The 27,083-nt window shown below is 45.6% G+C and overlaps 2 protein-coding genes across 3 annotated transcripts in view; one reads left to right on the top strand and one right to left on the bottom strand.

The window, feature by feature from the left end:
• The window catches only part of GALNS (galactosamine (N-acetyl)-6-sulfatase), a 99,531-nt gene extending 85,160 nt beyond the window's left edge, over positions 1–14,371 (bottom strand). The window contains exon 1 of one of the 2 annotated variants that reach the window (XM_056526051.1): positions 14,145–14,371. In XM_056526051.1, coding sequence (XP_056382026.1) covers positions 14,145–14,255 — 111 coding nt within the window. In that variant the 5' untranslated portion in view covers positions 14,256–14,371. Of the gene's footprint in view, positions 1–11,425; positions 11,473–14,144 lie in introns of those variants that run through there. The other variant, XM_056526053.1, reaches the window with a different exon arrangement.
• Positions 14,372–14,420: 49 nt separating this feature from the next.
• Positions 14,421–24,258, top strand: TRAPPC2L (trafficking protein particle complex subunit 2L). Its single transcript, XM_056526054.1, has 5 exons — positions 14,421–14,566; positions 18,770–18,942; positions 20,047–20,134; positions 23,382–23,461; positions 23,545–24,258. Exons 1-5 carry the CDS (start codon positions 14,534–14,536, stop codon positions 23,588–23,590), a joined length of 420 nt encoding a protein of 139 aa, XP_056382029.1. The 5' UTR covers positions 14,421–14,533; the 3' UTR covers positions 23,591–24,258.
• The last annotated feature ends 2,825 nt before the right edge of the window (positions 24,259–27,083 follow it).

The following is a 27,083-nucleotide window of genomic DNA, read 5'->3' as shown; positions in this document are numbered from 1 at the left end:
TCTTAGGACCCAAGAGTCGTGAATGTGAAGGGTCCAGGCATCTAAAAAGTGATATAGGCATCCGTCAACAAGCAGAAGGGCAGGGGGCGTGGCCTGCATGGGGAGCTGAACGGACGCACTACTGCTGAGCTCCCGCTCACCCTGTGATTTTTCCCCTTATTGCTCCCCCCTGACCCACCGTATCTCTCCCCTGAGGGTATCTCAGAGATCCCGGACACTGGTGCTGTCAGTGGTGTGGCTTGTGGTTCCACTCCGGTGCCAACGGCAGGACGAGCGCAGCGCAGAGCCGGCTGCGGTGGGGACTGTGTGGAGGTGGTGTTGGGTGCCGGGCGACCTCTGGAGAGCTCCTGGAAACGCCGGTGAGGTGCCCCAGGGTGTCCCCGTTGTTGTTAAGGTCTCGGCAGGCCGCTGGATTACAGTGCAGCAGCCCGCCATTGCTGTGCTTCGTGGGTGGGGCCTCGTCTTGGACTTGGTTACCGGGGCAACCCCCGCTCTCTGGGCTGTTGGGACGGCCGGAAACAATTGCAGGTGCTGCTGTACTATCCTGGCTGCTGGTGGAGGGGAGTGACTGTCGGCTAGCTCCCATACCTGCTAAATTAGTGAGTAGCCGCTGCAGTGTTGTGCCCTTTAACTCCTGGAGCTGCAAGTAGTACTACCTATACAAGTCTTGCTGGGACTTAAGAGAGGCTGACGGTTGAGCACAGTGTTGGCTGTTGTTCTGTTAACTCCCTCAGTGCTGGACTGTGCTGCTGTCCCTGAGGGGGCTATGCTACTCCGGTTAATTTCCTCTGTGCTGGACTGTGCTGCTGTTGCGGGGTCTCTGATAATACTGTTAACTCCCTCTGTGCTGGACTGTGCTGCTGTTACGGTGGGAGCACCAGTACAACTGTTAACTCCATCTGTGCTGGACTGTGCTGCTGTTACTGTGAGGGCTCTGGTGCTACTGTTAACTCCCTCTGTGCTGGACAATGCTGCTGTTATTGTGAGGGCTCAAGTACTACTGTTAATTCCCTCTGTGCTGGACTGTGCTGCTGTTCCTGCGAGGGCTCTGGTACTACTGTTAACTTCTTCTGTGTTGGACTGTGCTGCTGTTACTGTGGGGGCTCTGCTACTCCTGGGTGGCCCCATACTGCTGCTGCATTTCTTGCCTTGGAACCTCTTGCTATCTTGTGTACAACTATGGGACCGATCCAAGCGCAGCAAGTCAGGCGTTGGGATGTTTCTTCCTCCTTTGGATGATGAAGCTTCTTCAGATGATGGCCCCTCTGAGGCTAGTGGTTTCTCCCAGAGGGACTCTGTCCCCCAGACTCCTTTATCTTCCACGGTGGCGGCCAATGCTGCTAAAACGTTGCAACAGTTTTCCAGATCTGAGGAGCCGTCTGGTAGTGCCTTGCCTTCACATCTCCCCTCGCCGGATAAGTTCCAATATGATGGGGCTCTCCTGGACTTGCGCTTTACGGAAATTCTCTCTACCATAACTTCCTGTTATAGTGGACGAGCTTCCGTGGTGCATTCCCGAAGCCATGAGACCCAAAAGCTTCGGGAACGCACCACGGAGGTGAAGAATAGAGTTTCTACTGTCGAGGACACACTTCGCCCTATCCCTCAACAGATTTCTGATCTGCAGCGGCAGCTCCGGGGTGTGGTGGATAGAGCGGACGACTTTGAGATCCGACTGCGGCGTAACAATGTTCGGCTGGTAGGCCTTCCGGAAAAGGCGGAGGGTACTGATCCTGTGGCATTCTTGGAGTCCTGGCTGAGAGAGCTGTTACCTGCGGATACCTTCTCTCCCTTCTTCTCTGTGGAGAGAGCCCATAGGGTCCCTGCCAGACCTCCTGTGCCCGGGGGGCCTCCACGCCCATTTCTAGCAAAGATTCTTCACTTTAAAGACAGGGACGCTATCCTGAGAGCCGTGAGGATCAAGGGAGAGGTGCTCTTTGGTGACAGCAGGGTCTCCTTCTACCCAGACTTCTCAGTGGAATTGAGAAAACAGCGCACCCAGTTCACTGAAGTCAGGGCCACACTCCGCTCCAAGGGGTATCGCTATGCCATGCTATTTTCGGCTCGGCTTCGGGTGGTGGATGGACGCACCACCAAATTCTTCACCTCACCTGTGGAGGCGCTGCAGTGGGCGGAGGCCACGCCTAGAGCGACTCAGCCGCCAGAATGATGTTCCTGATGGACTGCTGGTTCTTTTAGTTAGTTAGCTAGCGGCTGGGATGTCAGTGATAGCTGGCCGAGGTTTGTGCTTCCCTCTAGGAATTCACTGGATAGTGCAGGGGTCTGCAACCTTTAAGACAAAAAGATCGTGCAGTCAGCTGTCAATCTGAAGAAAAAAAGGACTTTCACTTAACAATGTTTAGGCCCAGGCCTGGGGTGGGCTTTTTTATTTAGGCCCAGGCCTGGGGTGGGCTTTTTTAGTTAGGCCCAGGCCTGGGGTGGGCTTTTTTTAAATTTAGTCCCAGGCCTGGGGTGGGCTTTTTTAGTTAGGCCCAGGCCTGGGGTGGGCTTTTTTTTATTTAGGCCCAGGCTTGGGGTGGGCTTTTTTTTATTTAGGCCCAGGGCCTGGGGTGGACTTTTTTAGTTAGGCCCAGGCCTGGGTGGGCTTTTTTAGTTAGGCCCAGGCCTGGGGTGGGCTTTTTTAGTTAGGCCCAGGCCTGATGTGGGCTTTTTTAGTTAGGCCCAGGCCTGGGGTGGGCTTTTTTAGTTAGGCCCAGGCCTGGGGTGGGCTTTTTTAGTTAGGCCCAGGCCTGGGGTGGGCTTTTTTTAGGCCCAGGCCAGGGGTGTTTTTTTTTTTAGGCCCAGACCTGGGGTGGGCTTTTTTTTAGGCCCAGGCCTGGGGTGGGCTTTTTTTTAGGCCCTGGCCTGAGGTGGGCTGGGGAGAGGGGGGCAGCTGTAGCGTTAACCCCTCACCCCGCGGCAGCATTAACGCTGCTGCGGGTGAGGGGTTAAGCAAGTGAGTAATGGTACTCACCAGCTCCTCGCGAGGCGTCTTCCTCTCCTGGCGGCGCTCCTCGACTGAGCGCACAGGCCGGCGACATCACTGTCATGTGACGTTACATTGTCACATGACAGTGAGGATCCGCGCGGCCCCGGAAGAAGAGACTCCGCTCCGATGGCACCAGGGCAGGTGAGTAAACGTAAAGGTAAGGGTGACCGGGACAGACTCGCGGAGCCGCAGCAAAGGCTTAAAAGAGCCGCATGCGGCTCCGGAGCCACGGGTTGCCGACCCCTGGGATAGTGGGTCAGGGGGTTCTGTTCTTTGTTAATGGGACGGGCAGTGGTTGGTGGATTGTGTAGGGCTCTTGCACTCGCATGCTACGTATTTCTAGTTTGGGGTACAGGTCTGCACTGGTTTAGTTAGTGTTAGACAGGGATTGTTGTTTTTCTATTTTTTTTTTTTCTGGGGATGTTTTACAGTTCTCATCTGTTTTTGCTGTTTGGTTGTGTAATGTCGGTCTTGTCTGTCTGTGTTGTCTGTGGTGTGCATGGGAGCTCCTCTAGTTGGGTTCTTGTGCTAGGGTAGGCTAGTTAATGCTTTTTTCAGGCTTCATGATGGGGTCCCTTAAGATTTTAAGTTGGAATGTCCGTGGTCTCAACTCCAAGTTTAAGAGGGCGCTGTGCTTAGACTTTGTCAAGAGACATTCCCCACATATAGTTTGTCTGCAGGAAACTCACGGGTCAAAAGGTTCTGGCCCTGAAGAGGGCGTGGGTTGCAAAGGGTTATCACTCTTCATACTCTTCTCTTGCTAGAGGGGTCTCTGTCCTTGTCTCTAAGTCCCTCCCCTTGATAAGTTTCCTGTGATCACTTTGGTAGATATGTGATACTACATTGTGCGTTGTCTTCTTTCTGCTTTTATCTAGTCTCTTTGTATGTGCCTCCTCCCTTTCATGTGACCCTCTTAGAATCGATTGTGGATAAGCCTACTTCCTTCCCTACTGACCCTGTTCTTTTTATAGGAGACTTCAATGTGGTTCCTGATTCCCGGCTCGATCGCACCAGTGCTGTGGACTCCGTATCCTCTGCATTAGCTTCTTGGCGTCTGGGGTTAGGCCTTACTGACCTTTGGAGATCGAAAAACCCGGATGCCTCCGTCTTCTCATATTACTCCTCGGTGCATAGGACCTTCTCCCAAATCGATCTCGCCTTTGCTTCGGCTGACCTGCTGCCGGCGGTGAGTGAGGTGTGCTATACTAGTAGAGGGATCTCAGATCATTCCGCCTTAATAGTTACCTTGTCCATGGGTCATAGGCCTTCCTCTCGTTTGTGGAGAATGCACCCTGGGTGGCTTCAGGCGGACGAAATTTCTTCTGCCTTGGAGACTGCTCACTCAGACTATTGGGCCCATAATGCCTCCCATCCGGATGTCCTCATCCAGTGGGACGCTTATAAAGCCTCGGTTAGGGGAGCATTTATGGTGGAGGTTGCAGGCAGAAGGGCGATGTTGGGGGCTCGGGAGCAGGCGCTACAGTCAGAAATAGGGGTTCTTGAGCCAGTGATGGTGCGGGACCCTACCCCGGAGGCTGAGAGGGAGTGGGCTAGGGCTCAGAGGTCACTTTTAATTGTCCAGAAGGATAGGGTTCATTTGAAACTGGCTGAGAGGGAGGCAGCTATATTTGAATTTGGAGATAAAAATGGTAAACTTCTGGCCTACCTGTCTAGGGAAAGCCGCCCTGTGGCTTCCATACCCTGTGTATGTGCTGGGGATGGATCCCTTAGCTCTGACCCATCGGTCATTAATGAGGTATTTCTTTCCTTCTATAGCTCCTTATATTCCTCCTCTGGGGTGACCCCTGAGATGATACTGTCCTTTCTGAGAAGTCTCCCCCTTGTCCCGCTGACCTTGCTCCAGTCCTCTGGACTGGATGACCCACTTACAGCTGAAGAGGTCTCCAGGGTTATTAAAGACTTGCCCTCTGGGAAGACTCCGGGACTTGATGGTTTGGTGGGGGACTGGTATAGGCTGAATGAGGAGAAATTGATCCCCATCCTCCTTAATTTGTATACGGTGGCCTTTGAGTCTGGGGCCTTGCCTGATTCTACGAGGGAGGCTCTGATTGTGGTGCTGCCTAAACCAGGGAAGGATCCGACCTTGCCGGACTCTTATCGCCCAATTTCCCTCCTCAATGTGGAAATAAATATTTTAGTGAAGCTCCTTGCAAACAGACTTCGGGGGGTCATTTCCTCTATAGTTCACCCTGACCAGACTGTGTTCATGCCGGGGAGGGTGACTGATGTGAATGTAATGCCACTTCAGCTCAACATCTCCGCAGCGGAGGAGAGTGTCTCCCCTGGTTACGTGGTTAGCCTTGGTATCTATAAGGCTTTTGATTCCGTTGAGTGGCACTATATTTGGTGCTTGATGCGAATCAGCGGATCAGACCTATTTTTCGGAAATGGGTTAGACTGTTGTATGATTCCCCCAGGGCCCGGGTACATACTAATTTGGAGATCTCAGAGTCGTTCCCTTTGGGTAGGGGCACATGGCAGGGGTGCCCTCTATCATCCTTTTTGTTTGCTTTAGCTGTGGAGCCCCTGGCGGCGGCAGTTCGCTCCTTTGCCACGATTAGGGGGGTCACTAGGGGTTCCCTGACTGAGAACATATCTCTACATGCAGATGACACCTTAGTATACTTGGCTGACACTGGGGACTCTTTGAGCGCTCTGTTCTGCCTGTTGGAGAGATTTGGGTAAGTCTCGGGTCTGCGGGTTAATTGGGCTAAGTCGTCTCTAATGTCCTTGTCCCGTACAGGGGTTTTGCCCTCTGTACTTCCTAACGGGTTGCAGGTAGTAAACCGCTTTCGATATTTGGGAGTGGAGGTGTCCCCTAGCAATTCTGAGTTTCAGGCCCTTAATTTAGATCCCCTCCTCAACATTACACTTGTTCGCTTGCAGGCATGGGGCTCCTTGCCTTTGTCCTTGGCTGGTAGGGTTAATATATTCAAAATGATTTATCTCCCCAAGTTTCTCTACCTGTTTCACTTATCCCCTATTATTCCTCCCAAGGGTTTCTTTGTTAAACTTAACCGGGCTCTGAGATCCTTCTACTGGCAGAATAAACCTCCAAGGTTGGGACAGGCTCTGCTCCAGGCTACTAAGCAGCAGGGGGGACTAGCCGACCCTAATATGCATAATTACTTTTTAGCCTCGCAGCTGGTGTACGCAGCCTGGTGGATCGACCTGGACCTTTCTAATGCTTCTACGGCTTTGGCGGGGGCTTTCCTGGGTTCTTATGAGTTACTATGTAACTATGTTGACAAATACTTTATACAGGTATGTTCCCTCTCTGTCTTTACCAGCCCCTATTAAGACGGTGGCTGCGGTCTGGTCGGTGGTTACCAGACGCTTTCCTCAGCCGGATGTCTCTCCAAGAGCACCCCTGTGGGGTAATCCACATTTGGAACACCTACGGGGGTTGGAGGCAGCTGGATTTTGGAGCTCCCGGGGAATCAAATTTGCCATGCACTTGTTTGGAGATGACTGTGCCGTTCTTTCCTTTGCTGAGATTCGAGACCGTTTTGATGTCCCTCGGGATGCCCACTTCCGGTATCTTCAGTTGCGACATGCGGTCTCTACGCAGTTTGGCTCCCTGGAGGTTACCCCTGTTTTTAACGATCTGGAATTGCTCCTGGGGACCGTCGACTTGGCAAAGCCACTTACACAGAGTTATTCTTCAGTGGGTCCGGACCCGTTTGCTATGGTGAAGGAGAAGTGGGTTAAGGATATTCCTACTCTGTCTGAGGATATGTGAAGGGAGGTTGTTAAAACGTATTATCCTACTGTAGTAAGCGCCCGGGATATGCTTATTCAATCCAGGTTTATCCTTCATTTGTACTATACCCCTGTTAGACTGCATCGGATGGGGGTCTCGGGGTCGGAGGTCTGTTTTAGGTGTGGGAGAGAAAGAGGGACCTTTCTCCATGCGGTTTGGAATTGCTCCTGTGTTGCACCATTCTGGAGGGAGGTGATGACTTTCTTGTCAGATTACTTGGAATTCCCCTTTGTTTTAACGCCAGAAGTGTGTCTGCTGGGAGTTGTAAATGGGTTGGAGAAGGGCTCCTATAGATGTATTTTGGTCCGATTCCTCTTGTTTTGTGCACGCAAAGTTGTAGTGATGGCCTGGAAGGATGTGTCCTCACCCCCTCTGGCTCGGTGGATAGCTCTATTGAATAAATATGTCCCCTTATATCACGCTCTTTATGTTAGTAGGAAATGTCCAAAAAAATTTGACAAGGTTTCGGTTCCATGGTTGTTGCTGGATGTCTCTACGGATCCTCCGACTTGGGGTGCCTCTCCTACTTAACCTGGCTATACAGGTGCTGAGGGGCTCGTGAGGTATGGCTGGTTTAGTGTGTGTGAATGGATTTGTCTGTGGTGTTGTCCTCGTGTTGGTGTTCTTTTGTGTGGCATCCTCTTCCTTACTTGGGTTGGGGGGGGAGGGGGAGGGTTTATGGGAACTGTTTATATGTCTGTTATTCAGTTAATTGAAAATCAATAAAAATATGTTTAAAAAAAACAAAAAACAAGCAGAAGGGCAGCAGGATGTAAGATCGGCAAAGTCCGACCAGCTTAAATCCAAAAACCTTGATGAGACCCAAAGTCAGAGTGAACATGTTTTATCCTTAGAACTTTGGGAATGTCTTGTAACCCGGGACTGTGCACGCCAGTCTCTTTGGGGTGCTCGGCTGAGAAGCAGACATGCCCACTAAATGCCTACCCTGACCACAAAAGTACTGTTGGGAAAGAAATCCACTATAGTAATAGAATGAATGGGCCGCACTCATCGGATCCTTGTGCAAAAGATACTTTACTTTATTTTCTTCAGTGCAGGTTACTTATATTCCATACATTTAGACGTAGGAAACGTAGGAGATAAAACAAACGCTGTGAGTCAGGACATCATTGGGTGACAGCCATTGCACATGCTCAGACTCGCTTCATCAGTCTGATGATGTCCTGACTCACAGCGTTGGTTTTATCTCCTACGTCTACATGTATGGAATATTTTAACCTGCACTGAAGAAAATAAAGTAAAGTATCTTTTGCACATGGATCCGGTGAGTGCGGCCCATTCAATTCTATTACTATAGTTGATTGCTGGACTTTTGTTTCATTGGGCTTGCTGCACCACAGTGGCTGCGATACTGATTATCACAACCTCCAGTATACACTTACCTGTGTCCGTGAAGTGTTCATTTTTGCCAGCTTAATATTAGAGGTTGGAGTGCCAACTGCTGTGTCTTCATAACTGTTTAGACTGTTGGGAAAGGCTTATGCACTTCTTGTCTGGCATTCCTTCCATAATGCGATCTAGCTCTTTGTCAAACAATATGCTGGGTTCTAATGGAAGGCTACACAAGTTATGTTTGGATGACAAGGGTCATAGATTTTGTGGATAGTTTGAGCTGCCGGGGGGCAGCATCACACAAAAAAATCTATGCCCAAAATGACTGACTTAAAAGAGGCCAACATGTTGTCTCTAGAGACCCCCTCAGCCTTCCTACCAATGGGGTCCTGCAGATTGGACCCAACGTCTGCAGGAACCACTGTTCTCTTTTAGAGATGGCCAGGTCTACTTTAAATTATAAAATAAAATATTTACAAAAATGTGACATGGGTACTCTTTTGTGTATCTTTTGTGGGGCACAGTTACTGTCTTTATTCTAGAGGCACTGGCTATTTCTTGTAGGGGCACAGATGCTTTCTTTATTATGGAGGAATTGGCTAGCTCTTGTGGGTGCAAAATTGCTGTCATTATGGAGGCGCTGGCTATCTCTTGTAGGGGGGACAGGTGCTGTCATTATTATGGAGGCACTGGCTATCTCTTGTAGGGGGACAGGTGCTGTCATTATAATGGAGGCGCTGGCTATCTCTTGTAGGGGGACAGGCGCTTTCATTATTATGGAAGCACTTGCTATGTCTTGTGAGGGCACAGCTGCTGTCATCATTATGGAGGCACTGGCTATGTCTTGTGGGGGCACAGCTGCTGTCATTATTATGGAGGGACTGGCTATGTCTTGTGGGGGCACAGCTGCTGTCATCATTATGGAGGCGCTGGCTTCTTGTGGGGGCACAGCTGCTGTCATTATTATGGAGGCACTGGCTATTTCTTATGTGGGCACAGCTGCTGTCATTATTATGGAGGGGCTGGCTATGTCTTGTGGGGGCACAGATGCTGTCATTATTATGGAGGGGCTGGCTATGTCTTGTGGGGGCACAGCTGCTGTCATTATTATGGAGGCACTGGCTATGTCTTGTGGGGGCACAGCTGCTGTCATTATTATGGAGGCGCTGGCTTCTTCTTGTGGGGGCACAGCTGCTGTCATTATTATGGAGGCACTGGCTATGTCTTGTGGGGGCACAGCTGCTGTAATATTATGGAGGTGCTGACTATGTCTTGTGGGGGCACAGCTGCTGTCATTATTATGGAGGCGCTGGCTATGTCTTGTGGGGGACAGCTGCTGTCATTATGGAAGCGCTGGCTATGTCTTGTGGGGGACAGCTGCTGTCATTATTATGGAGGCGCTGGCTTCTTCTTGTGGGGGCACAGATGCTGTCATTATTATGGAGGCGCTGGCTTTTTCTTGTGGGGGCACAGCTGCTGTAATAATTATGGAGGCACTGGCTATGTCTTGTGAGGGCACAGCTGCTGTGATTATTATGGAGGGACTGGCTATGTCTTGTGGGGGCACAGCTGCTGTCATTATTATGGAGGGACTGGCTATGTCTTGTGGGGGCACAGCTGCTGTCATTATTATGGAGGGGCTGGCTATGTCTTGTGGGGGCACAGCTGCTGTCATTATTATGGAGGCACTGGCTATGTCTTGTGGGGGCACAGCTGCTGTAATATTATGGAGGTGCTGACTATGTCTTGTGGGGGCACAGCTGCTGTCATTATTATGGAGGCGCTGGCTATGTCTTGTGGGGGACAGCTGCTGTCATTATGGAAGCGCTGGCTATGTCTTGTGGGGGACAGCTGCTGTCATTATTATGGAGGCGCTGGCTTCTTCTTGTGGGGGCACAGCTGCTGTCATTATTATGGAGGCGCTGGCTATGTCTTGTGGGGGACAGCTGCTGTCATTATGGAAGCGCTGGCTATGTCTTGTGGGGGACAGCTGCTGTCATTATTATGGAGGCGCTGGCTTCTTCTTGTGGGGGCACAGATGCTGTCATTATTATGGAGGCACTGGCTTTTTCTTGTGGGGGCACAGCTGCTGTAATAATTATGGAGGCACTGGCTATGTCTTGTGAGGGCACAGCTGCTGTGATTATTATGGAGGGACTGGCTATGTCTTGTGGGGGCACAGCTGCTGTCATTATTATGGAGGGACTGGCTATGTCTTGTGGGGGCACAGCTGCTGTCATTATTATGGAGGGACTGGCTATGTCTTGTGGGGGCACAGCTGCTGTCATTATTATGGAGGGACTGGCTATGTCTTGTAGGGGCACAGCTGCTGTCATCATTATGGAGGCGCTGGCTTCTTGTGGGGGCACAGCTGCTGTCATTATTATGGAGGGGCTGGCTATGTCTTGTGGGTGCACAGATGCTGTCATTATTATGGAGGGGCTGGCTATGTCTTGTGGGGGCACAGCTGCTGTCATTATTATGGAGGCACTGGCTATGTCTTGTGGGGGCACAGCTGCTGTCATTATTATGGAGGCGCTGGCTTCTTCTTGTGGGGGCACAGCTGCTGTCATTATTATGGAGGCACTGGCTATGTCTTGTGGGGGCACAACTGCTGTCATTATTATGGAGGCACTGGCTATGTCTTGTGGGGGCACAGCTGCTGTCATTATTATGGAGGTGCTGACTATGTCTTGTGGGGGCACAGCTGCTGTCATTATTATGGAGGCGCTGGCTATGTCTTGTGGGGGACAGCTGCTGTCATTATTATGGAGGGACTGGCTATGTCTTGTGGGGGACAGCTGCTGTCATTATTATGGAGGCGCTGGCTTCTTCTTGTGGGGGCACAGATGCTGTCATTATTATGGAGGCGCTGGCTTCTTCTTGTGGGGGCACAGCTGCTGTCATAATTATGGAGGCACTGGCTATGTCTTGTGAGGGCACAGCTGCTGTAATTATTATGGAGGTGCTGACTATGTCTTGTGGGGGCACTGCTGCTGTCATTATTATGGAGGCGCTTGCTATGTCTTGTGGGGGACAGCTGCTGTCATTATTATGGAGGCGCTGGCTTCTTCTTGTGGGGGCACAGCTGCTGTCATTATTATTATATACCTATGTATGTTGTCAGAAGGTTGGAAGGCAGGGTCGTTGATGTTCTGGCACTGAAAAAGTGAGGGTATTTAGGTCTAATACAAGGCTAGGGCTAAGTGGTGACATTACAAGTAATGATAGTGAATATGGTTGCATTACTACACAAAACATTATACAAAAGTGACACAACAGTCGCTAAAAATCCAAACCTGCAGGATTTTTGTAGAGTTCAGTGTACGTCTTGTGAATCTGTGACATATTAGCTAATTGTTTCTTAGTCTAAGGGTACGTTCACACACACATGCGTATGTTCTGCTGCAGATTTGCTGTAGCAGATTTTGCTACCAATTGAAGTCAATGGGCAGCGAAATTTGATAAGGATGAGTGAACTGACCCTAATGGTTTGTTCACACATGTATTTTGCTGCAAATTTCCGGCTAGGGATTTTGCTGTCCTTAGGCTAGGATTCCACTTGGTTTTCTTTCCTGCATTTTTTTTCACAGAAAAAACGTCAGAAAAAACGCCAGTGCAATTGCATTTGAGTTGAAATTGCATTTTTGGCCCCTTTGGCGTTTTTTTTTTACAAAATCTGTTGGGTACCAAAAATAATGTGTGTGTTTCATCATTGTTCCATGATGGGAGTAGTAGTACCTGTACTAATAGACATATCGCCCCAGGTGTCACTTCTGACTCCAGATCCGATCGTCCACAATATTGCCGAGATGCGGAGTGGCTCTATACAGCGCTCGCATCTCTGCTCTGTACTCCAGGCCGACCAGTGATGTGAATAAAAATTCACCTCACTCATTCATATTTCCCACCCAGAGTGGGGATTGCCCAGATGGTTGCAGCAAATCACCGCTCTCTGAGGGAAATATGAATGAGTGATGTTCTATTCATATCACTGGCCAGCCAGAGTACAGAGCAGAGATGCAAGCGCAGGAGAAAGCCGCTCCGCATCTCAGGGATGATCGCAGTGGATGTCAGGAGTGACACCTGCTGTGATCTGTCTTTAACTGCAGGTACTACTGCTCCCAACATGGGATGATCGCAGCGGATGTCACTCCTGACACCCACTGTGATCCTCCTGTATACTGTATAGATGCAGCCGCCGCTCTTCTATGGTCCCCTGCACTGACGTATATATACACATATTCATATTTCCCACAGAGAGTTGTGATTGGCTGGAACCATCCGACCAATCACAGCTCTCTGCGGGGAATATGAATAGGTGTATATATACGTCAGTGCAGGGGACCATAGAAGAGCGGCCGGCCGCATCTATACATTATACGGGAGGATCGCAACAGACCCAGGGCGATCTGTCAATTATTACAGGTACTACTACTCCCATCAAGGAACACAAATTTGGTATCACCGCGTGCATAAAAGTCTGAACTGTTAAAATATTTTGTTAATTATCCCATACGGTGAACGGCGTAAACGTAAAAAATTAATAAAATGTATAAAAAGTAAAACCTAAGCAAAAGTGGTACTGATAAAAACTACAGATCATGGCACAAAAAATGAGCTCTCATACCGCTCCATATACGGAAAAATGAGAAAGTTATAGGTGGTCAAAATAGGGCAATATCAAACATACTAATTTTGTTAAAATGGTTTAAGATTTTTTTTTAAGCGGTACAATTATAGAAAAGCATTTAAATGGGTATAATTTTAATCATATCTACCCACAGAATAAAGAAAACATGTCATTTTTACCGGAAAATGTACAGCGTGAAAACAAAACCTTTTTTTCTTGTTTTCTTTTCAATTTCCCCACATAAATAATATTTGTTTGGTTGCACCGTACATTTTATGGTAAAATAAGTGATGTAATTACAAAGAACAATTGGTGATGCAAAAAAACAAGCCCTCATATGCATCTGTGGATGAAAATATATGAGAGTTATGATTTTTAGAAGGCGAGAAGGAAAAAAACGAAAATGCAAAAATAAAATTGGTCTGGTCCTTAAAGGACATGTCCGGGGCTCACTTTTCTTATTGTATCCGTTCCGGGCTGCAAAAAAAAAGAAAATAAGCTTTCTCTTACCTGCCTAGGCTCCCCCGGTGCTCCGGTACAGGCGTTCGGTCCCTGGACTGTATTCTTCTTACTTCCTATTAGCTCGGCACATCACACGGAGCTTCAGCCTATCACTGGCCGAGGCGGGACATCGCTGCGGCCGGTGATAGGTTGAAGCTCCGTGTGATGTGCCGGGCTAACAGGAAGTAAGAAGAATACAGCCCGGGGACCGAATGCCTGTACTGGAGCATCGGGGGAGCCTAGGCAGGTAAGAGAAAGCTTATTTTCTTTTATTTTTCAGCCCAGAACGGATAAAATAAGAAAAGTGAGCACCGGACATCTCCTTTAAGGCCAAAATGGTCCTCAAGGGGTTAAAAATTGGAAAAAAATTCCATTACTACTGTATCTTTTTTATTATTTTTTTAATGGTACTCTACGAAATTTTATTAAAAAATGTATCTCCATCACTTTTTTGGATCGCTAAAGTCCAAAAAATAATAAAAATCGCCTGCAAAAACGCCAAAGTTAAAACCCACATGGCGTTTTTTTCTTGGCATTTTTTTTTTACTCCCATAGACTTCTATGAGAGAAAAACGCCATAGGCTCAACATGCTGCGATTTTGCCAAACCGCCATGGAGCTGAAAAAGAGTGAAAAAACACCAAACTGAAAAACGCTAAGTGGAAAAAGAATTTTGTGTTTTTTCATTAACAGCTAACATCTGGCAGCAGCATTTTTTGCCCGCAAAAACGCCATGCAGCAGAACTGGCGTTTTTGTTAAAAAACTAAAAAGTGGAATTCCAGCCTCAGATTTCAATTGGTAGAAAAATCAGCTACTCCAAATCTGCAGCAAAAAACACAGAAAAATCTGCACGTGAACGTACCCTAATGGAGGTACTAAATTACCTCAGAGAAGCAGCACACAATAGGACAGACACACTTGCACATATTTTGTGGTCCTGTGATTTGAAGTAACATATGACAGCTGCCTCTTTTATGGGGGCAATGGCAAAACATATAAGGCTGTTGAAAAAATGTCAGTTCTGGAGGCTTTATCCCAGGATTTAGTCCAGAAGCAAGAAGGCGGGAAAGCCACAAGAGTCACACAGAGACACATATGTTCTGACAGGAACGCAATGCGCAATGTCAGCAAGGTTTTTTGGACTAGCACGGCCTCCGTAAGACCAGAAGGATAACCACGTGAACCGTTTATCACGTGATTACAACTACAACCTGTCTGTCGGGTAATACTGCACGTGACTGGTAGCGGACGTCACGTTGGTGGGAGGACAAAGATGGCGGTGTGTGTGTCTGTCATCGCTAAGGAGGTGAGCTAAAGCGCAGTTTTATATAGAAATAATCTTAATGGTGGATACTGAAGATCCGTACTGATCACAGATTACTGTGTTATCTGTGATCAGCCTATAGGTCAGTGTTTCCCAACCAGGGTGCCTCCAGCTGTTCCAAAACTACAACTCCCAGCATGCCCGGACAGCCTTTGGCTGTCCGGGCATGCTGGGAGTTGTAGTTTTGCAACAGCTGGGCGCACCCTGGTTGGGAAACGCTGCTATAGGCCCTCTCTATCGTTATAGATACCTGACTGCTTCCATTGTGCAGATATGCTGGTACTTGTAGTTTTCTAAGGGTGGGTTCACACCACCTTTTTGCAATACAGTTCCCGTATCAGGTTTTTGATACCTCAAAACCTGACAAAACTGTATTAAAACGTGTGTACAAATTTTTTTCTGTATACGGTTTGAAAAATGATGTCCGGTTACATCCGGTTTTAAAGAAAAAAAAAGTAAAAGTTTTTAACTTTTCACTCCATTTTGAATAAAGTTTTACTTGTTTGATTTAAATTCCAAGAAAAAAAAACTGAGCAAAGCCAAAAACCGTATGGTGAAAACCGGATGGAACTGTACGCACATACGGTTCCCATTGACTCCCATGTTAAAAAAAAAAAAAAATGTATACGGTTTAATACAGCTTTTCACCCAGACCAAAAACTGTGGTGGGCCACGGTTTTCTGTCCGAAAGTAAAAAAAAACGTATGGTTTGAAAAACTGAGACAACCGTATACATTATGGTGCATACGGTTTTGAATGGGAAGTCTATGGGCACGGTTTTCTGTACAGTTGCATACGTTTTTTTTTTTTTTTTATGAAACCGTATAGTAAAATCATGGTGTGAACCCACCCTAAGGCTGCATTCACACCACGTTTTTGCAATACAGTTCCCGTATAAGTTTTCTATGTGAAAACCGTATGGCACCATATTGAAAACCGTATGCCAAAAGATGCATCAGGTTGTGTCCGTTTTGCATCCTGTAAGGTTTTGTCAGGTTTTTTTCCTGTACCCAAAACTGTAGTCTACGGCTGGGTTCACACCACGTTTTGTTAAATACGGTTCCCTTATACGGCTGGGAGGAGGGGGCGGGGCTTAATCGCGGCGCCCGCACTCAGCCGCATTCGGGAACCGTATTTAATGTATGTCTATGAGCCGACCGGAGTGAACCGCAGCCTCCGGTCGGCTGCTTTTTCGGCCGTATGCGGTTTCCCGACCGCAGGCAAAAACGTGGTGTGAACCCAGCCTACCACGGTTTTAGGTCCGGTTGAAAAACTGTATTAAACGTATACATTTTTTTTTTTTTTAACATGGGAGTCAATGGGAACCGTACAGAACTGTATGTGCATACAGTTCCATCAGGTTTTCACCATACGGTTTTTGACTTTGCACAGTTTTTTTTTCTTGGAATTTAAATCAAACAAGTAAAACTTTATTCAAAATGGAGTGAAAAGTTAAAAACTTATACTTTTTTTCTTAAAAAACAGATGCAACCGGATGTCAGTTTTCAAACCGGATACGGTTTTTAACTGTATACGGGTTAAAATTTGTACACACGTTTTGATACAGTTTAGTCAGGTTTTGAGGAATCCGTTTTTCCTCAATAACCTGATACGGGAACTGTATTGCAAAAACGTGGTGTGAATGCAGCCATGGCTTCAATACTCACAGTCCATAAGTGCTGTTTACTGATCGTGTAGTACTCCCAGCATGAACTTTTCTGATTGTAAAGATAAGCTGGGAGTTGTGGTTCTCCATAGGGTTTTACAACTCACTATACATCTGCTTTATTCTGATATGCTGGGATTTGTAGTTCTCTGAGAGTTTTTCCAGCTCCTGACTTAGTCTGAGGATATGCTGATAGTTCTAGTTCATCATGGGTTTGTACTTTTCCTTGCATGCAACTGCTATATTCTGATTTTGAGGATATGCAGGGATTTGTTGTTCCCCTTGAGTTACAACAGCCCTCTGCATACAACTGCTATACTCTGATTTTGAGGATGTGTTGGGGGTTGTTTGTCTATAGCATTTCCCAACCAGGGTGCCTTCAGCTGTTGCTAAACTACAATGTATTTTTGCAGTAGTGGGAGGTACCATGATTTAGAAAACCCTGCTCTAGGACATTATAGAGGTACTGTACACTGAGGGGGGGTACCCTTGTTTGGAAAACCCTGCTCTAATAAGACATAGAACTTTTGACTGTTCAGGCATGCTGGCAGCTGTAGTTTGGAACAGCTGGAGGCACACTGGTAGGAAAATGCTGTTTTGTAAGATGTTACAAAGCCCAAGCACGCATCTTCCGTTCTCTGATTATGAGGATCAGTTATTAGATGTAGTTCAAGGGTTATGTGCAGAACCTGCAACTATCATAGCCTTAGGCTTTGCCTATAGGCCAAGTTTCCCTTGTTTTTTTTTTTTTCTGGCAGTTTTTGGAAAACTGTCACTGCAGTTCTTGAGCCAAAGCCAGGAATGTATTCAAAAGGAATAGGACATATAAAGGAAGAACTTACACTTCTCCTCCCTTATGGATCCACTTCTGACTTTGGCTCAAAAACTGCCAGAAAGAAAAAAACAAGTGGAAATTTAGCCTTAGGCTCCTTTCACACTATGGGGGAAATTTATCAAAACCTGTGGAAAGGCAAAGTTGCCCAGTTGCCCGTAGCAACCATTCAGATCGCTTCTTTCATTCTTAACAAGGCCTATGAAAAATGAAAGTAGCGATCTGACTGGTTGCTATGGGCAACTGGGCAACTTGGCCTCTCCACAGGTTTTGATAAATCTCCACCTATGAGTATTCATCCGTTAAGACCTGTTATAACATCGGTCATGTATGGCCGTTTTAACACCCCTGCCTACAGACTCCCACCGCAGAAACTACTACTACTCCTATCATGTACCAGACCTGTTTCCATGATGGGAGTAGTAGTTCCTTGGCTGTGGGAGTCTGCCGGAGGCTGGGGAGGCTACATTAGTGTTTGTACTACTACCCCCATCATGGAACAGACTCTGTTCCATGATGGGGGTTGTAGTACAGGGGCTGGGGGATTGATCAGACTGGATCTCACTTCTGAGACCCAATGTGATAAAAAGTTATTAAACAGGGGAGCGGGCGACATGTTCCACTCCCCTGGATTATACAATGTATTTTACTTTCATTTTTAAATTCCCCGCCAGGAGCCCTGAATGGCTCTTCCATACTGCGGGGTTTTTAAACTTCAGTGCATCCCCTTATTCCCTCCATGTGTATATGTATGATTCCCCCTCTGTATATAGATGCGCTGCGGGGGTCAGACATATATCCATATGTCTGGCCCCCACAGCGTTTCTAGAATCATATGCTGCCGCAGCGCTGTGAATGAAAAGTATTCTATGCTATTGTTAAAATGCGCTGCTGTTAGAATACTTTTCATTCATAGTGCTGCGGAGGCATATGATTGGAGAAGTGCTGTGGGGGCCAGACATATAGCGTTATCTGCCCCCCACAGTACTTCTATATACAGATGCTGCCGCAGCGCTATGAAAGACAAGTATTCTTTCAGCAGCAAAATACATCGTACATCGCAGGGGAGTGGAGCATACCACCCGCTCCCCTGTTTAATAACTTCTGAACGCATGGGGTCTCAGATGTGGGACCCGGTGTGATCAATCCATCAGCTGTCTGCACACTCCCGCAGCCAGGGAATTACTACTCCCATCATGGAAACAAGTCTGTTCCATAATGGGAGTAGTAGTAGTCCCTCAGCACTGCAGGTGTCTGCTGATGTCACTTCTTGTGAGCATGCTCAGAAGTAATAACTGATATTATAAACCAGGTGCACACAGATGACATAAAGGCTCATCTGTTTGCCATAGACTTCTATGTTAAAAATTATGGCCATTAATTTACCCTTTTCTGGTGACGGAAGAAAAATTAGTGCATGTGCCGTTTTTTCTTCCGTCACAATTAACGTCCATTATTCATGACTGGCTATAACGGGTCATAACGGATAATCAAAAAAATCCCATAGACTTGAATGGGATTTTGTAACGGAAGTTTATCATCTGTTTTTAAGGCTTTTCTAACGGAAGTTTATTACGGATCTTTTAACGGAACAACTTTATATTGTGAAAGGGGCCTAACATTACACTGGTCATGTGATGAACCTCCCACAGTGGGATGCAGTAACATTTGTTGGTCTCTGTTGCAGAATTATCCGCTCTACATCCGCAGCATTCCCACCGAGAACCAGCTAAAGTTCCATTACACTGTGCACACCTCCCTGGATGTGGTGGATGAGAAGATTTCAGCCATGGGGAAGGCCCTCGTGGATCAAAGGGAACTGTACCTGGGACTTCTTTATCCCACAGAAGACTACAAAGTGTATCCTTTCTAGAAGAACACCATCGGGACCTCCTACTCTTCCATTCCCTAAAAAAAGACAGTAGAAGTCCAAATGTCCTATTAGTGCAGTGTTTTCCTAACAGTTTGTCTCCAGCCGTTGTAAAACTACAACTATCAGCATGTCCGGACAGCCAAAAGCGGTCCTGGGATGCTGGGAGTTGTAGTTTTGCAGCTGGAGACATGGGGAGATTTATCAAAACCTGTGCAGAGGAAAAGTTGCCCAGTTGCCCATAGCAACCAATCCGATTGCTTCTTTCCTTTTGCAGAGGCCTTGTTTAAAATGAAAGAAGCGATCTGATTGGTTACTATGGGCAACTGGGCAACTTTTCCTTTGCACAGGTTTTGATAAATCTCCCACACAATGTTTAAAAAACATTGTATTAGAGCATATAGACCTCATAGAGAAGGCTCCTGTTCTAAAGGATAAGGCCATCATTGTATTATGTCGGACTACTTGTCTAAATGGACGCCATGTAATACTACACGTCCTATGTATTAGCCACTGTATGGAAAGTGTCTTGCTCGCTATGGTTTTTCTTGGTAAATTGAGCTGTTTTGAAAAGGGTTTTGTGTGATGAGACGACATCTTTACTAGTTATTGGGGCTAATATTTTAGGCCACCATATTACTGCTGCTTTTGTTCTGGAGCAGAAGCTAAAACACCTTGTTATCATTATGTGGTTCCATCACAGTAATGAGTGTCATACATGGAGATCTGCAGTGGTGATCAGCTGATCATCCATTGTGGTGCTGAACAATGACCCAACATGTGCAGTCTGCGCATCAATAGAGAGAAAGCTGGGCAATACTCGGCAAAATGGACACCACCCTGTAACTTTTAATGGGGTCCATTGGGTTTCTGTTTGTTTGCAGGATTTGAATGGGTAAAAAAAATACAGTTTGTTTGTTTTTCTCCCTCATGTCCTCCTATTTTGACAAATTCTGTAGATGAGCTCCCTGAACAGAACATAGCACTTTATGTAGTGCAGCGGCTACAGGGAAAACTTTGCATGGGAGGAACCCTACTGAAATCAATGAGACTTCATTTCTCTCTGAATATGATCATACTTAACTGGCCTTCAGATATGGTTATGTTACAAATTCCAAAGTCAAATTTGTCATGGTGGTTGACTCCTCAAACACAGCTCTCCGCGACAATGAGATCCGCAGTGTAAGTACAGAGCGGGGCCACAATAGCTGACTTGTAGTTTCAAGTGTGAAGTACATGTAAAACATTTGTACACTTTTACCTACATTTTCTTTGTTTTGCAGAAAAATAACACGTTAGCTTGAAGGTAGTAGAGAAGTATGAAATGCTCCACCTACAGTGATTTTTGTGCGACATTTTTCCTCATTTGGGTTCACTTTTTGTGTCAATGGCAGTTTTTAAAAAAAATGCAGGATCTGATCTGGGGCTTTTTGTTGTTTTTTTACATTCAAGAGAAATAATTAATTCGTACACAAAGGGAAAAAAGCTATTTATTTTTTCATAAACACTGAGGGGGAGATTATCAAAACTTATGTAGAGAAAAAGTTGACCAGTTGCCCATAGCAACCAATCAGATCGCTTTCATTTTTAAGAGGCCTCTTTTTTTTATAAATGCAATCTGTTTGGTTTCTATGGGCAACTGGTCAACATTTTCTCTACACAGGTTTTAATCTCCCACTGAGTCTGGTCCTGCTTGTAGTTAACCCCTTAACGACAATGAACGTAAATATACGTCATGGGGCTGTGGTACTTAACGCACCATGACATACATTTGTGCGCCGCCATGACCGGCGCGGCAGTTCCTGGCTGCTATCAGCAGCCAGGGACCCACCGGTAATGGCGAACATCCGCGATTGCGCGGATGTCCGCCATTAACCTTCAGATGCCGTGATCAATACCGATCGCGGTACTTTGAATGGATGATCGGATCGCCCGCAGCTCTGCCGCAGGGATCTGATCATCCAGCATGGTGGCCTGAGGTCCCCTCACCTGGCTCCAGCCGTCTCCCGATAATACTGATCAGTGCTATGTCCTATACAGTATTAGCAATCAAATGATTGCTAGCAATAGTCCCCTAAGGGGACTATTGAAGTTTAAAAAAAATAAAAAATTTGAAATCCCCCTCCCCAATAAAAAAGTAAAACATCAATTTTTCCCATTTTACCCCCCAAAAAAGCGTAAAAAAAACACATATTTGGTAACGCCGCGTGCGTAAAAGTCTGAACTATTAAAATATATTGTTAATTATCCCATACGGTGAACGGCATAAACATAAAAAAATATACGGAAAAATGAGAAAGTTATAGGTGGTCAAAATAGGGCAATTTCAAATATACTAATTTTGTTAAAATGGTTTGAGATTTTTTTTTTTTTTTTTTGCGGTACAATTATAGAAAAGCATATAACATGGGTATCATTTTAATTGGATTTACCCACAGAATAAAGAAAACATGTCATTTTTAGCGAAAAGTGTACAACGTTAAAACAAAACCTTCCAAAATTTGCTAAATATAGATCAACTGGCTCCAGAAAGTTAAACAGATTTGTAAATTACTTCTATTAAGTACTGGAAGGATTAAGGTTTTTTTATCAGCTGCTAAAGTTGAGTTGTTCTTTTCTGTCTGGCAACAGTGCTCTCTGCTTGTCTCGGAACTACACAGAGTAGAATAGGTTTGCTATGGGGATTTGCTTATACTCTGGACAGTTTCCGAGACAGGTGTCATCTGAGAGCACAGCAGAAAAGAACAAAACAACTCAACTTCAGCAGCTCCAAATATGTTTAACTTTCTGGAGCCAGTTGATGTATAAAATTTTTTCCCTAAATAACTTTTTAACCCCTTAAGGACCGGGGATTTTTCAGTTTTTGCATTTTCGTTTTTTCCTCCTTGCCTTTAAAAAATCATAACTCTTTCAATTTTGCACCTAAAAATCCATATGATGGCTTATTTTTTGCGCCACCAATTCTACTTTGTGATGACATCAGTCATTTTACCCAAAAATCTACGGTGAAACAGGAAAAAAAAATCATTGTGCGACAAAATTGAAAAAAAACTGCCGTTTTGTAAATTTTGGGGGCTTCCGTTTCTACGTAGTACATTTTTCGGTAAAAATGACACCTTATCTTTATTCTGTAGGTCCATACGATTAAAATGATATCCTACTTATATAGGTTTGATTTTGTAGTACGTCTGGAAAAATCATAACTACATGCAGGAAAATTAATACGTTTAAAATTGTCATCTTCTGACCCCTATAACTTTTTTATTTTTCCGTGTATGGGGCGGTATGAGGGCTCATTTTTTGCGCCGTGACCTGAAGTTTTTAACGGTACCATTTTTGCATTGATAGGACTTATTGATCGAAAAGTGCGCGTACGCCATTGACCGAGCGGTTTAATTAACGATATATTTTTATAATTCGGACATTTCCGCACGCGGTGATATGTTTATTTTTACTTTTATTTACACTGTTTTTTATTATTGGAAAAGGGGGGTGATTCAAACTTTTAATAGGGGAGGGGTTAAATCTTCACTTTTTTTTTTGCAGTGTTATAGGTCCCATAGGGGGCTATAACACTGCACACACTGATCTTTTAAATTGATCACTGGTTTCTCATAAGAAACCAGTGATCGATGATTCTGCCGCTTTACTGCTCATGCCTGGATCTCAGGCACTGAGCAGTCATTCGGCGATCGGACAGCGAGGAGGCAGGTAGGGGCCCTCCTGCTGTCCTGTAAGCTGTTCTTGATGCCGTGATTTCGCTGCGGCTATCCCGAACAGCTCACTGAGCTAACCGGCAGTTTTTACTTTCACTTTTAGCCGCATGGCTCAGCTCTGAGCGCGTGGCTAAAGGGTTAATAGCGCGCGGCGCCGCGCGCTATTAGTGGCGGGTTCCAGCTTCACTATGACGCAGGGCCCGCCGTGATATGATGCGGGGTTACCGTGTAACCCCGCGTTATATCACGGGAGCAGGACCAAGGACGTACCGGTACGTCCTTGGTCCTTAAGGGGTTAAAAAGGACTATGCGTTCCCTGAAATATTGTGGGATTTTGGCCAGATGCTCAATTTTTTTTTCTTTTACACTGTGTGTGTACTTTATTTTGCCCGCTTATGGGGCTGAAAATGTCAGCATACCTAAATTATGCACATACTTTTTACACTCTTCTCCAAACTGTTGCCCTCCAGCTGTCATAAAGCTACAACTCCCAGCTGAGAATTGTTTTGTAACATCTGGAAGGCCACAGTTTAGAGACCACTGCTCTGAATTACTATAGTCTAGCTCATCCTCAGAAGAAATAATGTAAATATTTATATTGTGATTCTCATGCTTTGTATACATTTTCCTAATATACAAATGAGATTGATGACTTTGATGATATTCATTAGATTTTCTAATGTGTTTCTAAGTGTTTTTATTTAACACATCAGATGTTCCGGAAGCTTCATAACTCCTATACAGATGTGATGTGTAACCCCTTCTATAACCCTGGAGACCCTATTCAATCACGGTAAACCTGCCAAATAAACGTATAACTTCCAGTAGAATGATTACTGTTCTGATAGATGACTTTATCTTCTCATTTCTTTTCAGGGCCTTTGATAACACTGTCACCTCTATGATGATAGCAGCATGCTGAACATCCTAGGATTTTCTATGATTGAAGTGACTGAGGCCAGTTTCTGTTTCCAGTCATTTATGATACTTCATGCTATTCCCATCCTGATGTCAGTAACCGTGAAACTGTTAATATCCCAATGGATCAGTTCTCTGCCAATCATACCCATATAACATGAAAGGAGTATGTCATATACTAGGCCTGCACAATATATTGCAATCACAACGCGATAATTGCATATTGCAATATGTCGATATTGGCCTTGGGAAAATGATGCTATTACCTGCGGCTGCAGGTTCACTACTTCTGGCTGGTCCGATTGCTCTGGTGATGGTAGCAGCTCACCCCGGCTTCCATGTTGCGGCTCCGGCTGCTTGCCGGCATGCGCAGAACGTTGCTCCGCCTAGCACTGGGAGAAAGTGATTTAAAGCTACTTCCTCCCAGTGCTCCAATATTGTCATGGAAGACACATGGGAGGGAGAAATAGATTAACAAAGGATTCCGCAACAAAGAAAGGTAAAGTGAGTCCAGCACTGCAATCCACAAATAGGGTCTATGGGAGACCGAAGCAAAATAGAAACACGTGGGTGCAATCCAATAAGAACCAGCACAGCAAACAATCTTCAGAGTAAAGAAATGAGATGCACTCACCCAAGCCTATATTTTGGGGCAAACTTTTTCTTATTAAAAATGGCACAGCGGGTAGATGCGGGGGGGGGGGGGAGCAGCCTCGCAGCAACAGAACTGTTTCTTGCGCACTTCCTCGGGCTGCCCGAGGAAGTGCGCTTGGCGTGCTAGAAACAGTTGCTGCGAGGCTGCTTCCCCCCGCATCTACCCACTGTGCCATTTTTATGAATAAGAAATAGTTTGCCGCAAGATATAGGCTTGGGTGAGTGCATCTCATTTATTTACTCTGAAGATTGGAATAACTAAGGACATTGTGCATAGGCCAGTCATGGTCCATGACATGATATTCGAGGAGGAATTAAATATATTTCTCCCCATTTCATGGCTATAGGAGGGGAATGGGTTAAATGAAATCATGAATGTATATAGGAGGGAAATGGGATATGTAAAATAAGGAGAATGGCTATGAATTTTATATATCCATTCCCTCATTTCATTTAGCAATTTCCCCTCATGTTATATAGCCTATTGTCCTCCTAAAGTCAATTCCCCTCATGTGATATAGCAGTTTCCCCTGCTATAGCTCATCCCCTCATTTCATATAGCCATTCCCCTTATAGTATGGAGGAGAATGTCTATGATAAAATGAGTGGAAATGGCTATAATCACATGATGGGAATATCTATATGAAATGGGGGGATTTTACCATCTGTATCGCAATCTCATAACATAATCACACATTCCACAAATCGTGCAGCCCTATCATATACTGGGCTTCAGCCCTTCATATTGATGTGTTCACAGGATAAAAGAAAGGAATACCATGGGAGTGAATGGGGGAGATTTATCAAAGGATTTAGACTGGTTATTACTGTCTAAATTTGTTGCACAGCAAGTCGCACTCTAAATATGTGAGACTTTTGCTTTAGAGGATTTTTAGAATATGATGCATTTTAGTCTATTTTGGACAGAAAAGTGCATTGGTGCTGAATTTATCAAAAGCGACTTTTCAGCGACAAGTTGCATCGGCTGAAAGTACACTGAAATGTCAGTCCATGTTGGAGCAGGTTTACATACAATCTTAAGTATAGATCTCAAAGTCTGTGCACAGAATTTATTAAGAGCCTTTCTCCTTTTGATAAATTAGGCGCACAATAGACCAGCCTAACCCTCTGTAGTTTGGTCTATATTGATGCGGGACATAGACAGCTTTGATAAATATCCCCCAATGTGTTATGCTCCTAAAAGTCCAAGACTCGATTATCTCTATTTTTGGATTTTCCACCCCGTGCACTGGGTCTATTTTGCATTAGATCAAGTGTCACAGCTCCACCAAACAGTCACAGTACATGCATGTGATATCTTAAATAAAAGTCACTGTACAAGAATGCTCTTAGCGGACAAAGAAATCGCCGAAAAAAACCCCACTAAGACTTAACCTTTATTAGGCCATTTAAAAAGAGAAACCCATAAGGGTCCTCAGAAACCATCCAAAATACTAAACCAAAAACCAGGAACCAACCACAATTGTGGTCCAGGTCACGATAATTAGACAAAAATAAAAAGAAACTCTGCCAGTCACAATAGATATAGAAGTATGAATGATAGTTCACCTCCTTTCTAAAAAGGTGGGTAGGGGAGGACCTGTCTGGGGCTGCAATAGGCCTAGATCTAGATGGTCACTACCTCAATATCTCCCTGTTATTCCCTCACACTATCCCTAACCCTAGGCTGAGTTTATGCCCTGATAAGGGTGGCCCCGCACAGGAACCTAGTCTGATCTGAACCTGTATACCCTATCATAAGGGAAAAATGAGTGAGTGCCTCTCTCTCACTGGGGTGCCCTAAATAACTTACCGTAGTTCTGGGTTTCACCTCCCTGTCCAATAAGTTATTTAGGGCATCACAGAGAGACAGGCACTCACTCATTTTTCCCTTATCATAGGGTATACAGGTTCAGATCAGACTAGGTTCCTGTGCGGGGCCACCCTTATCAGGGCATAAACTCAGCCTAGGGTTAGTGGTAGTGTGAGGGAATAAATAACAGGGAGATTGTGAGGTAGTGGCCATCTATATAATCTAGGCCTATTGCACCCCCGGACAGATCCTCCCCCTTCCTTCCCTACCTACACCCCACCTTTAGATAGTTCACCTCCTATCATTCATACTTCTATATATATATTGTGACTGGCAGAGTTATGCGATTATTGCATTTTCTAAAAAAAAAAATTTGTCTATCATGACCTGGACCACAATTGTGGTTCCTGGTTTAGTATTTTGGATGGTTTCTATTTTTAAATGGCCTAAGGGTGGGTTCACACTACGTTTTGTCCCATACGGGAGCGCATACGGCAGGAGGGAGCTAAAAGCTCGCGCTCCCGTATGTGACCGTATGCGCTCCCGTATGTCATTCACTTCAATGAGCCGACCGGAGTGAAACGTTCGGTCGGCTCATTTTTGCGCCGTATGCGCTTTTACAACCGGACCTAAAACCGTGGTCAACCACGATTTTAGGTCCGGTTGTAAAAGCGCATACGGCGCAAAAATGAGCCGACCGAACGTTTCACTCCGGTCGGCTCATTGAAGTGAATGGCATACGGGAGCACATACGGGAGCGCGAGCTTTTAGCTCCCTCCTGCCGTATGCGCTCCCGTATGGGACAAAACGTAGTGTGAACCCAGCCTAATAAAGGTTGTCAGAGTTTTTTCGGTGATTTCTCCGATATCTTAAATACCACCATATCCCTAAGCCCCATTCACATAATATTTTCAATGTAGGTTGTCTTTTTATCTGCAAATATATGCTGGTGTGTTCCACCGCAGGAGATTTATCAAACCTTTTGCAAAGTGACAGTTCCTATAGCAACCCAATCAGATTGCTTCTTTCA

Source organism: Hyla sarda, chromosome 6 (genome assembly GCF_029499605.1).
Source record: "Hyla sarda isolate aHylSar1 chromosome 6, aHylSar1.hap1, whole genome shotgun sequence".
Classification (NCBI taxonomy): domain Eukaryota; kingdom Metazoa; phylum Chordata; class Amphibia; order Anura; family Hylidae; genus Hyla; species Hyla sarda.
The sequence above is the reverse complement of the archived record's forward strand: the minus strand, read 5'-3'. Positions and strand labels throughout refer to the sequence as shown.

What these genes read in the sequence shown, in the direction of transcription:
- TRAPPC2L (XM_056526054.1), top strand. Translation starts at nt 14,534, where the DNA reads ATGGCGGTGTGTGTGTCTGTCATCGCTAAGGAG. An exon ending in CCCACAGAAGACTACAAAGT is followed by an intron (nt 18,943 to 20,046) that starts GTATCCTTTCTA and finishes ACTGGCCTTCAG; the next exon opens with ATATGGTTATGTTACAAATT. An exon ending in GCGACAATGAGATCCGCAGT is followed by an intron (nt 20,135 to 23,381) that starts GTAAGTACAGAG and finishes TTAACACATCAG; the next exon opens with ATGTTCCGGAAGCTTCATAA.